Source organism: Amia ocellicauda, chromosome 5, assembly GCF_036373705.1.
Source record: "Amia ocellicauda isolate fAmiCal2 chromosome 5, fAmiCal2.hap1, whole genome shotgun sequence".
In the NCBI taxonomy this organism is placed as follows: domain Eukaryota; kingdom Metazoa; phylum Chordata; class Actinopteri; order Amiiformes; family Amiidae; genus Amia; species Amia ocellicauda.
Window position 1 is genome coordinate 47,207,564 of NC_089854.1, and position 13,766 is coordinate 47,221,329.

The 13,766-nt window shown below is 38.0% G+C and overlaps 1 protein-coding gene across 2 annotated transcripts in view; it reads right to left on the reverse strand.

Annotated features, from left to right (window-relative positions):
* The window catches only part of selenoo1 (selenoprotein O1), a 60,624-nt gene that overhangs the window by 18,887 nt on the left and 27,971 nt on the right, over positions 1-13,766 (reverse strand). The window contains exon 9 of one of the 2 annotated variants that reach the window (XM_066705498.1): positions 12,173-13,184. The exons of the other annotated variant lie outside the window; for it this stretch is intronic. Coding sequence (XP_066561595.1) covers positions 13,143-13,184 — 42 coding nt within the window. The 3' untranslated portion in view covers positions 12,173-13,142. Of the gene's footprint in view, positions 1-12,172; positions 13,185-13,766 lie in introns of those variants that run through there. 2 annotated transcript variants of the gene reach the window in all.

Sequence of the window (13,766 nt, forward strand, 5' to 3'; positions counted from 1 at the left end):
CAAATTCCAGTCTGGCTTTTTTATCTTTTTCTTTCAAAAGTGGAGTCCTCCTGAGTCTTCTTCCATGGAGGCCACTTTTGCTCAAAAAGTGACGGATGGTGCAATCAGAAACTGACGTACCTTCACCTTGGAGTTCAGCTTGCATCTCTTTGGCAGTTATCCTTGGTTCTTTTTCTGCCATTCGCATTATCCTTCTGTTCAATCTGGGGTCGATTTTCCTTTTGCGGCCGCGCACATGGAGGTTGGCTACAGTTCCATGGACCTTGACCTTCTAATATTTGCAACTGTTGTCACAGGAACATCAAGCTACTTGAGATGGTCTTGTAGCCTTTACCTTTACCATGCTTGTCTATTATTTTCTTTCTAATCTCCTCAGACAACTTTGCTTTCTCTGGTCCATGTCCGGTTTGGTGCACACAATGATACCAAACGGGACAGTGACTACTTTCCTCCATTTAAATAGGCTGAATTGGCTGGAGATACAAAAATCGGTCAAACTGACCAGATCAGAGCTTCCAGTGTGAAATTATGAAGGCAAATCACACAAGATATGAGAGACATGACATAGGCGCAAAAACTGGAAAGTTACGAACCACTAAAAACTAGCTTTGGATTCGGAAGGAAAGTTGAAGACAAAGTAAAGGTTTTTTGTTTAATTTCCAATTAATGCATTTCTTACAAGAGCACTGTGAGTAGTTTACAGTATCCTATCATTTGTGAGCAATTTAACACAAATATGAACTCCTGTATGAAGTTTCCAAAAATGCTATCCATTTTCTGCTCAGAGCTATGGATCATGGGATATTACAAAAAAAAAAAAAAAGACTCCTTATAACTCCTTTTGTGTGCCAGATACGATGATGGTGTCTATAGAACACATATAGGAAACAATATAGCCTCTATCCATGGATGCCCTTGAACTGGACCTATGACCTCTTTCAAGGTCAAACATGAAATTGTAGGATTTTAGTGTGAAAACACTGCAAATCCCATAACAGGCACCATGCCACATATGATGAAGGCCAAATGTGTTCTTTAGAAGAAAATAAAAATAAAAAGTTTTAACTTTGATGTTTAATTGAGGGTTCAAAGGTCAGTTGAATGTTATTTTGCCTTATAACACCTTACAGAGTACAGATACAGTCACATTTACTATTGGACATGTACAGGAAACCCTAACCTAAGTGGGATGTCTAAAAATGTCCTTCGACCTCTCTTTTCAGGTCAAATTCTTATTGAGTGATTTTTCCTCTATAACAGAGACGATAGGCCTTTAGTCAATAAAGAGCAAATGTCCTTCATTAGTGACCATTGACCACTCCATCAAGGTCAAACTCAATTTCAGTCCTATTTTCACCTTATAAGTATGTCCCACAGTTCAACATTAACATGCATCTTTTATTGTAACATTTACACAATGCACTTCCTCTAATATCCAATAGATGTCACCCTTGTTCTAGCATTCACCTTATTCTTTCCTGGTTTTCTGTGTATTTGCACCTGATTGAATGATCATTTCCAATCCCTTGCACTATTTACCGTACTTGCACAGCCTTCCGCTGCTCATCAACTCTGTGTATTTATACTGCTTTGTTCTGAACTGTCCTTTCCTTAACCTCTTCAAATCCAGATGAAAAAATTAAAACCCTTCCCAAGTACCAGATTTTGATAATGATAATGTTTTGAAATATAAATATATAAGTATATATATGATGAATACAAAATAAATTACCAAAATGAGTTTCATTAACTGTTCATGTTCCTGTGTACTTCATATTAATGTTCAGTAAGCAGATAAAAACAAGTGTTTTTTTTTGTTTTGTTTGAAGAGAACAATGCAAAAGCAATATTAATAGTTTTTAGTTTACAATATTATCACTTAATAATAAATAACTTTTGTAATAAAAAACACAAATGCAAATAAACAAAATGCTGAAACAATACACTGAAGCTCATATGAAAATAATAAACAATACACTGAAATGAAAATACTCTGAAACACTATAATAAACAATGAACAGTATTTATCAACTAGAACTCAGTCATTATCATTGCCTTCTATTCAGCACTGTTTTATGAACATCTCGTCACAACACCGTATAACTTACTAAAAACTACACAATCTACAAATAAATACATACAGCTAACAATAAAACTAGCAATAATAATATAAAACTATTTATATACTTTTAACTCTGAGGACGAATTAGGCAGATCCGCCCAAGATGGGGGCATACATTACAAAGTATTAATTAAGGGTGAATGAATTTGAGATTGAGACATGCGGTTGTTCTAGCTGTGTAGCTGAGGTTCTGCTGATAAGAACCATGCAGTTTGTTTACATCTCTTACTTCCTGTTTCTAGAAATTCAATGTGCAATGCAGCACATGGGTCTGGAACTGCCCAATGGAGAGGATGTTACTGCATGTGTCATATCCCCTAGAGACCTGCTTTTTTAATAGCCAATCCAAATAACACCATCTTACAGCAGCTTGAATAGATCAGCTGATATGGGACATTGGGTTACAGACCGAGCAGAGGCAGCTAGAGCTAGAAAGGGGAGAGTATATGACAAGCCAAATTATCATTTAGAGATATCTTTAATTTAAATATATCTTCAAATATTTCCAAGATCTCTTACATGATTTGCAGATATCTTGAAATGATTTGGAGATATCTGCAAATAATTTCAAGATATCTTCAAATGACTTCCTGTGGGTCCATGACAATTCATCATCCCCATCATTAGATGTTCTCCACTTTAACTTATTGTAGAACGATATCTTTAAAAAGCACCTTATTTAGATATCTCTAAATGGTTTGCAGATCTCCAAATCATTTAAATGATAGAGATATCTTTACATATTTGAAGATATCTTGAAATGCATTTAGAGATCTCTCTAAATGATTTATTGGCTTGCCATAGGAGTAGGGGGGGAGAGAGAGAGATTTTTCAACTATAATACAGGCTTGCTTGTGTTTATAGTATCTATGGATTCAGAACAGTTTCAGCTATGCAGTATATATTATATTATTAAATTATATTGTAAGTGGAAAATATGGAATAAAGTATGAAAAGACAAATTAGATTTTTTTCCAGCAATGGAAAACAGAAGCAGATCCAGATTGGGCACCCACTCTGCCCAGATTTACCCCTGCCAGCCCCACTGGGGTGCAACTGGGCAAAACAAAGACTCACAGTCCACTGGATCACAGACAGAACAATCACACACCTTTGCCAATTGCCCCTCTGGACACACCACACCCTCAATATAGCCCTGCTACTTTGAGCATGAACTGTGAGCACATAAATTCAGCAGAATATACATATAACCTGGCATGCCAGGTGACCCTCTGCAACGTCCTGGAGAGGCCCAGCTTTGCTCAGTGGCATGTCAAGGGACCTGAATAACTCAGTGAAAATAGAATAACACTATTCACCTAGGACTATTTGCAAAAAAGGTGCATTATTTATTATGCATATTTCAATACCTAAGGCTTTGAAGAGCATTTTCTAAGTGTCAAAACTGTTCACTATTCCTGTGTAGGGTGTGAAATCAATAATAATACATTTCCTTATTTATTTATTTTACTTTATTGCACACTGTCCATTCAAATACTGTTAAGTATATTATACATTAAAAATTAATTTAGCAGTGGTTGTTCTGAAACGATAGATGTAACACACATTGTGGTTCATAAGAAAATGTATATTGATTATCAGCTAGAATTTAAAAGTAGTAAAAATGGGAAACATTGTCTCAGTCCTCTGAGGGTTAAAAGGTGAATGGATTATCGCAATATACATGCAACATCTAGATGCGCACAGCTACAGTGGAAGGTCTAATCATCAAGTGATTGTATAAAAACATTGCATGATCACCCTCCCCAGCTTTCAATACACATTGTACCGTAGCAGCACCGCCTTTAGGAATGAAACCTGAAACTTTCTGTATGCAGATACAGCATGGTACTGTGCGAGGGTTTTCATTTGACATACATGCGTATGTTATGGTGATGAACAGGTTAAGGGTGTACAGATACACCCTTGAGTGCTGAAATATATTTTTTGGTACATTTTAACTGCTTACAGAATAGAGATAAGTCACTATTACTCTTGGACACGTAAAGTCACCATAAATGGGAAGTGTAAAAATGTCCTTAGTCTTGACCTTTCATTTGAGATCAAATGCTCATCTTGAGTGATTTTAGCTTCATAACACCTTACGAAGAGGAGATATGCATTTGATCAATATGGAACACATATAGGAAGTCATATATGCACCATCCAAAAAAAATGTCCTTCATTGTGACCTTTCACCTCTCTTTCAAAGTCAAACTCATATTCAGAGTCAGTGAAGTTATAATTTCACCAAGAAGGAATGTTCATGGCTCCAATCTGACTTCAGATTCTAAAAGAGCTTGTTTGGTTTTGTTAAGACATTGACTATCACCTTTGTGCTCTGCATAAATCTAGTTAACAAATGATGTTAACATCAAAAAACACACAAATTGGCAAACATGACACTAGTAGAGTACTACCAATGTGAATCAATCCAAGCTGCTACACATAAGAACATGGTTGTCATAACTAGGGCTGAACGATTAATCGAAATTGAATCGCAATCGCGATTTGAAACGTTGCGATTAGCTAATCGCAAAGGCTGCGATGTGGATGCGATATGAAAAACATGCAGCGAGTGTCCCAGAGCAAAAGCATGACTGCCCTCTTTGTGTGGCAGTCTTAGTAACCAATAGAATGAGCGCACCTCCGTCCTGCCCAATCAGCGCTGCCCAGCCAACTGTGTACACGCCCCCATTAAAAACAAACAGCAAAGCGCAGTGCAGTGGGATTATGACGTCTGCAGAGTCACAGCGATCATTAGGCGAATTAATACCAAAGACATACAGCACTTCGGTAATAGGGGATTATTCATACTGATTATCTCTGTGGATTGTCCTGCACACCATTCAAAAAACACAACCTGAAACACGTCCAGCTATTCATAAAATATTAATAACATCGGCTGTTACGATGTGATTATCATCTTTCAGTATATTTTTAACTAGTCACGGCACTGCACCGGTCCTGTGCTAATATACTCGGATATTAACTGTAAGCAGTCATTGATTCTGTACGTGGATTTCACTCCATGCTGCTAATAAAACTAATTGTTCGTGATCGCCCACACGGGATTTGAGATTATATCTTACGACACAATGTATCTGATCTCTTCCCTGTCTGTCTACAGTCCAGCGCACAGCTCTCTTCTGAAAGTGAATAGTGTCCTCAGTGGGGACGGACGCTTACAGACACGTCCAGCACCAGATATTTAACCTCCACAAAACACAGATGCGTCCGGACGCTCAGCCAGTGGAAACGGGGCAATGGTGCCTTTTAATGCAGTGACCAAAGAGGGGTTTAAAAACCTCAACCCACCGCTGGACAGGAGATGTACAATTCCGTCGCACATATTAGCCGAGTTGCAATCCCGCAGATCTGTGCATTGAATGCAGGAATAAAGTTGAGAGAAATTGACACACGTGCAATATTACCCCACAACAGCAGACTTGTGGTCGAGCAGGACGAGCGACCATGTCTGAGTCTCACTGTGCACTTTATCAATAAAGACCCGCTGTCTGCAAACGGCAACTTCCCTGTAGACCGTAGGTTTGGGGGGTTTCAGCAAGTGATTGTAAGACTTCGGTTGGAGTAAAGATTTGTTCTGCACTTTATTACTGGCAGCCTTTACTGTGTGAAGAAAATGTTAACAAGTATTTGTACTTGAATGTGTGCTGTGCAAAATTTTAAATGCTGGTTATCAGTCCTGACAGTTTTAGTTGATTGTGAATATTTTGTGTTTTGTCAATATAAGCTAGACCTACCTTATTTCAAAGAAGAGCTTGTTTACAGAAAGGTAAGGTCATTGTATTTGTTCTTACTGGAAATTGTTTGCACTAGAGCAAAGTGAGTGTTTAATTACTGGATATTTTAAAAAAGTATAATAAATGTTGGAATCAGTAAATATCTTTTCAGTTCTTTTTCTTGAATTAGAATGCATTCTGTAGGCAGCACTGACTGCATTTTAGCAGCAAGAAGCTAACCATCTATTGGATAGAAAGGCACACTGCATCTGCTAGACTACAAGGTAGTGGAGGGGTATACCGTTGTACTTTAATTTAGAGTGTGTGCTGCACACTATTGAGAATATTGAGCTGAAGCTTGACTTTACAAAATTAAATCGCAAATCAAATCACAATCGCAGTATCTGTCAGAAAAATCACAATTAGATATTTTCCCCAAATCACACAGCCCTAGTCGTAACACAATTAAAAATTTTGTATGCGCTGCGATACACTGCAATTGAGATTGCTGTTCACCAATCACAATGACAGCTTTTCATTTGAGTCATTAAGTGACATTCCTTATGTAGACCACTTGTGGACAAGATTTGAAATTGCAATCAGAATCTTGAATAACAGACACAAAAGCCGCACATATATGCTAGAATAAGTCTGAAAAATACTACTGATATAATGCAAATACACTTAGCAACTGATTGCAGCACTTAATGATTTTTGAAGCTATTTAAGCATTTAAACTGTATTGGCATTATATTCTATTATACTGTTTGCATTCAACAGCTTTTGCATAACAGTGGAAAAAATATCCTTAAACAACACAGACGAAGTTTCATCAGAAACTTCCATTCTAGTTATTAGTCTGCATGTGATAACTCGTCCTGATACTGTTCAGGTTGCTTGTGCTTTTTGTATGGCTAGGATCAACATTTACTGAATTTTGATTGATTGAAAACCCAGAATTTCACATTGACTTCAATGGTGGAACAGATTCTCACGCACAGACGGGTCAACTGAACGGCCAGTAGCCAATCAGCGTTGTTTATGTGAATTATAGCCCAGTCAGTAGCCAATCAGCGGTCACGGTTCCCCGATTCCCGGATTACTCCTCCGTGTCTCTGCTTTACTCTGTGCCTAATACATTACATTTGTATATACGTTGCTTTAGTACCGATTCATATTATTATTATCCCATATGACTCACTGAGGCTGGAGAGCTCGTTTTGGAAATGCCTTGTATATGAACAAGACTGATTCATGGGCATCAGTGCTACTGGGAATGACAGATCAGTCATGGGTTTGTGCCAGTGTTGTGAATCACTGCGAGTGAAACACCAGGTCCAAATGGCACCGAGTGATTTTACTCCACTGATCAATACGCGATGCTACTGCAGTACAGAGAGCAATAGCGCAGCACATCCACCAAAATAATGATTCACGGAAATTATCAACGGAGGAGCATTTATTGCGATGCTATATATTCGTGGAGTAAAAGTGTTACCTGGAGAGGCTGTCACAATGCAGTGTGAGGGACGAGCTCATGCAGGGAAAGTGCAGAAACGTGTCCTGTGTGACTGTACGAGCTGTCCGGTATGCAGGCTAAATATATTGTAAATAGTTTATTGAAATACAAAGCTACAGTGAATATAAGCACCGTATGTTGAAAACAAAGTTTACACGGTGTTGAAAATGTTTAGTGTATAATTATGTTTTGATAAGTGCAATCGTTATGTTTGAACTATAAAATATTGCTTCTCAGCATTATACCAATATTTACATTTACACTTGTTTCATTATCTTATTGTAGGCCGGTTTTGATCGTTTTGCTTGTTTTGCTCATTGTAGGCTATATAGTTATTCATGTTTTGACTGCAGTGTGTGCGTTTAGAAAAACAAAGTGCGTTGTTATTTATAGCAATAATATTAATGTTTTATGATCATATTTCAATTGAAATACTCTATGCTATGTAAATGTTGGATTTGAAGTTCATGAATAAAACTTCTGAGTTTTATACGATGGTTTGCCTTTGATTATCATATTGCAGCTGTTAAAGAGCTATTGGTTACAGTGACCGGCTATGGCGCTTGAAGGTAATTCGAAATGTCGGCGCTTCTAGTGTTAAGATGCTCCTCTATTTTCTGTCTAATAATTCTCTCCAACATTTAACAGGTGATGCAGGTGAGACTGATTGGTCTATAATTTCCTGCCTCAGTTTTGTCCCCTTTCTTGTGGATTGGTATGACACTTGGGGTCTCCCAGTCAGTTGGCACATCCCCAGTTCTAAGTGTCTTTTGGAATATTTAAGTTAGCGGCCTAAAAGTAATTTCTTTAAGTACTGTTTTTTTCTCATTTTTTAAGTACTGTTGGAAATGTTGTTGGTTGGAAAAATGCTGTTGGAAATATACCATCTGGCCCAGGTGATTTGTTTGTTTTTAATTCTGCTACTCCCTGTAGTATCTCCTCCTCATTTACCCTGAACTCTCTTAGGATTTGACTGGACTGATTGTTAACCTGTGGCATGTTATCCATTTTTTCTTTTGTAAAAACCTGTGTGAAAGACTCATTTACAACATTTACCACATCTTGTTCATTTTCCAAGATACTTCCATTTTTGCCCTTTAGCTGTTTCACTTCCTCCTTTACTGACCTCTTGCTGTTGTAGTATTGAAAAAAGCTCTTGGCATTAGTTTTAGCTCCAATAGCTATGTTTCTGTCTATTTCCCTCTTTGTTTTCCTAATCCCTTTCTTAAGATCTCTTTGCAGCTCAACATATTTTGTATTTTGTTAAATCTCCATCCCTTTTATATGCACTATACAACATTTTCTTCCTCTTGATTTTTTTTGCATACTTCTATTAAACCATTTTGGCCAATGTTTTTTGGTCCTCAATTTGGTACAAATTTCTCCTGAGCCTCAAGTAGTATATTCTTAAAATATAACCATCCAGGTTTGCTTTTCTGAAATTGTAGACCATTGTTTTAGACTTGCTCCTTGTTTTTTAAAAGAATGCCTCAAAGCTAACTATATTGTGATCACAGTTTGCCATTGGTTCTCTAACTAGTGTCCCTCTGACTCTGTCTTGGTCATTTGAAAATATCAAGTCAATGCATGCACTCTCCCTGGTTGGTTCCCTGACAAATTGAGTTAGAAAGCAGTCATTTACCATCTCAACCATTTCTATTTCTGCTTCTGTAGTCCTGATTGGGCTTTCCCAGTCTATGTTTGGGAAATTGAAATCCCCCATTATAACAGCCACATCCTTGCTACATGCAGTCTTGATTACATTGTACAAGTTGGGTGGTAACACACTCCTACCACTAATCCTCCAGATCTCTTGTTCAAAAGTTTGACCCACAAAGATTCTGTTTCGTTATTGGGATCTAATTTGAGTTCTTCTGCCTCAATGTCATTTTTCACATATAATGCTACCCCACCTCCTCTTCTCCTTAACGGTGTGTATGCTTTCAACTTGTATTCATCCCCACCATTTTCTGTAAGCCATGTTTCTGTCACTCCTACATCATCATAGTCACATGCCAGCACTGCGGCTTCTAGGTCTACCATCTTGTTCCTTATACTCCTGGCATTGAGGTACAAACATTTCAGGACTTTTATACTAGCACTTTCCCTTTGTGGAACATCTCCCATTGTCAGAGCTCCCTGCCCCCCTAGTCCCTAGTTTAAAAGATTCTCAATTACTCTGCACATACGCTCTCCCAATGCATTAGCCCCCCTTCTGTTTAGATGGGACCTGTACAAATTGGATGGTCTACATCTATCCCAGAAGAAAGACCAATGCTCCATAAACCTAAAACCCTCTTCCCTACACCAAGATTTCAACCATGTTAAACTTTCTAATCTCTGCCCGTCTCCCTGGCCATGCACGTGGTACCGGAAGTATTTCAGAGAAAACTACCATGGAGGTTCTGCACTTTAGTTTCTTTCCTAACTCTTTAAAATTTGTCTTGCAGAACCTCTGTCCTACCTTTTCCTATGTCATTGGTTCCAATGTGGACCATGAGCAGTAGATTCCACACTGGCTTTGGCCAGTAGCCCGTCTACTAGTTTAGCGAGATTTGCAACAGGAGCACCAGGCAGGCAAGATACCATGCGGGTCTCCTTGTCACTAGAACACACTGTGTGATCTACGCCTCTAAGGATTGAATCTCCTACTACAGTGAGGGAAAAAAGTATTTGCAAATCAATTTATAACTTTTTTTTTTTTTAAATGCGTTTTTCTGGATTTTATGGTTGTTATTCTGTCTCTCACTGTTAAAATACACCTACCATTAAAATTATAGACTGATCATTTCTTTGTCAGTGGGCAAACATACAAAATCAGCAGGGGATCAAATACTTTTTTCCCTCACTGTAGAACTACCTCCCTCTTCTCGGGGGAGTGGGCACCATGGTGCTCTGGTGCTCAACTGCCCTCCCATCACCCTCTGAGCTGTCACTGTCTAAGCAGTTGAAACCTGTTGGGCAATTCTAGCTCCTGGGATGTCTCTAGGGGTTGTGCGCGCCGTTTTCTGTGGTTATGACCTACTGTAACCCAGCAGTTCTCTATACTGATCTCTAAACTCTCCTAGGTTTTGGCTTGCAGACCATCTTTCTCATGGGCTGATTGACCAATTCTTCTATATCACTAAACAGCGCAGATCAACAAGCTTAGCCTCAACATCATGAACCTTGATCTCTATGATTTCAACATGCTGACAACATTCGCAAATTAGTTCATCCAGAAAGGCAATCATTCTGCAAACCTGACACTGTAGTGGCCACATGCTTCTAAATGTTTTTTTTAGTCTCTTGGTTCCCGATCCCTAGTGAACTGCTTAACTTTTGTGACAGAGAAACAGCACAGCTCTCTCAACAGCTGCTTTAAGTAGCTTTTGTCTACCTGCCCCCAGCTGGCTCCTCCTGCAACAGAATTCCTGCTAGTCCTTGACTAAATCACCTTTCTACAACCTATTTACTTTCACCAACTCAGCAGCTGAACTGAATTGGCAATTTAGGAAAATTACAGACAATGCTAACTTCAATTAAGGCAAACTTAAAACATTTTGAGGAATGCTAAGACTTGTCTCAAACTAGTCAAACAACAAGATGGCTGCCTCTCACCTGTACTCTCCTGCGTCTCTGTGGCAACTTGCAAATACTTGTTTTCTCACAAGCACACGTGCACAGCAAATGAAAAACTCTCACCGACTGGCCACATGTTGGAGCGTTGGAGTGCTAAACAAACGACTTTTCACTTCCTAATTAAACCACGCCCCCCTTCCCAGTCTGCACTGCCTTAAAGTGGCAGTCCGGTAACAATAGTAATGGTATTTTAAAGCACATTAAACGTGTTCTACATAAAGTATGTCCCCTCTGACAATTTCCACTCTACAAGTACTGACACTATGTGTTAATACATTTAAACTGGCCTCTATTCAATCTCTTTTCCTAACTTTACGATTAATATTATTTAACAGCTACTGCTACTACTTCTATTACTACTACTACTATTAATACTAATAACAACAACCTACATTTACTTATACTAACTTTCATATTATGACTAAAAATATGAACGTACCTGGCATATACAAATATTAAGCTGCATACTTTTACATACCATTCATGATGCTCCTATTCTAGACTATTATACTTCTGCTGTGTGGTTACAGTCATATTAACCTGCATAGTATTACACATTTTTAAATACGTTTGTCATACTTACAGAGGCCAACTTATTAATAAATCATACAACTTTATATAGTGCCCCATAACATTTCACAATTTTTTCATTGTCAATAATAATAAATGCAACCTCAACATGACTGTAGTACCTTGTCATGTACTATAATATAACAAATACTACAGTTCTACAACAATACTGTTGTAGTGTTGTATAATATAGTATACTGTATTACCTTGTGATGTATTATAGTTATTACTACAGTAGTACAACATATACTGTAGTACATTATACTACAGTATACTGTAGTAGCTTGTAATATACTACAGTACACATTTATACCGTAGTACACTGTGATATACTATAGTACACTAATGAATACTGTAGTACCTTGTAATATACTACAGTTCTATAACACATACTATGGTATTGTTGTATACTATAGTATACTGTATTACTTTGTGATGTATTATCATTATTACTACAATACAACAAATACTATAATGCATTGTTATATGCCATATTACACTTTTATATTATAGTATACTGTAGTAACTTATAATATACTACAGTACACTGTTGTATACTGTAGTATCTTGTACTTACTACAGTACTACATGTATAGTGAAACATACTGCTTACTATACTCAAACATACTTTCACATGCAGACAAAGTTTCTCCAAGAACTTTAGCATTCTAGTTTTAATTACTCTGTGTTCCTGAATACACTGTGCATACAGAAAAATCAGATAACATGCCACAAGTTAACAATCAGTCCAGTCAAACCCTAAGAGATATCCGGACAAATGAGGGGGAGGTAATAAAAGGATTAGCATAATTAAAAACAAACAAATCACCTGGACCAGATGGTATATTTCCAACAGTACTTAAATTATAGACTTAACTATAATATTCCAAATGACCTTAGAACAGGGGATGTGCCAACTGAATGGAAAACTGCTAACGTGGATAGGTATGACAAAGGTGAGCCTACAATTTACAGACCAATCAACATTTTGGAAAAAATGATTAGAGAAAAAATACAGGAGCATCTTAATTAAAACCATATTCTTGGAGATAGTCAACATGGGTTTAGACAAGGCAGATCATGTCTTACTAATTTATTAGATTTCAAGTGTAAATGGACTGCTCACTTTCCCCATCCAAACAATGTGGGGAAGCAATACAAAATGCAAACAAAATGGTAGGGCATATTGTCAAAAGTGTAGAATTTAAAAGAAGGGAAGTAATGTTAAGACTGTACAATGCACTAGTTAGACCTCATCTGGAATACTGTGTACAGTTCTGGGCACCACACTTCAAGAAAGATATCGCTGCTCTAGAGGCAGCTCAGAGGAGAGCAACCAGACTTATTCCGGGTCTGAAGGGAATGTCCTACTCGGAGAGACTGAGGGAACTTGATTCACGTCTTCAAAATCATGAAAGGCATTAACCACATCCAACGGTGTGGTAAAGGGGTGAAAGGTGATGACTATTCAAGGGGCCCCGAGAGGGAGATGTCCCTAGAACGAGCCCTGTGCGTCATATCAGTGGGGCCCATGCAGGTTCTCTCTCATGGGGCGCAGAAATCCTGGCTACGTCACTGACCACATCAACCCAGAGGAGCTTTTCCAGATCTGCAGGGACACATGGACCCAGGGACAAGAATGGAAATTGGGCTTCAAGGCATTCCAGACAGAAAACAGGCGACACTTTTTCACACAAAGAGTTGTCATAATCTGGAACAACCCCCCCCAGCGATGTGGTTGAAGCTGACAATTTGGGAACATTTGAAAATAGACTGGATAGGATCATCGGATCACTTAGTTATTAACGGAAACCAAACAAGCATGATGGGTCGAATGACCTCCTCTCGTTTGTAAACTTTGTTATGTTCTTATGTTCATACCCGTTCATGACTTTTGTTAATTATATGCATTATGTATGCCTACAGTGTTTTAGCTGCATGAATGCAAATCAAGTTCAAGTCGCAATCTCTACCTCACACGAAAAACACACGCATTGTATAGCATTACAAGTGTCTTCTTCCAACTGTAGTCAGACTGAGTGGACAGAGTGATTACGCCGCAAATAAACACTTGTTTCATTAATTTGTTTTGACTCTGCAGTGTAGGTGTTAAGAAAAAAAGCGTTGTTATTTATACCTATTATTTTTGTTTTAAGTTCATATTTACATTTAAATACCCTACTCTATTTGT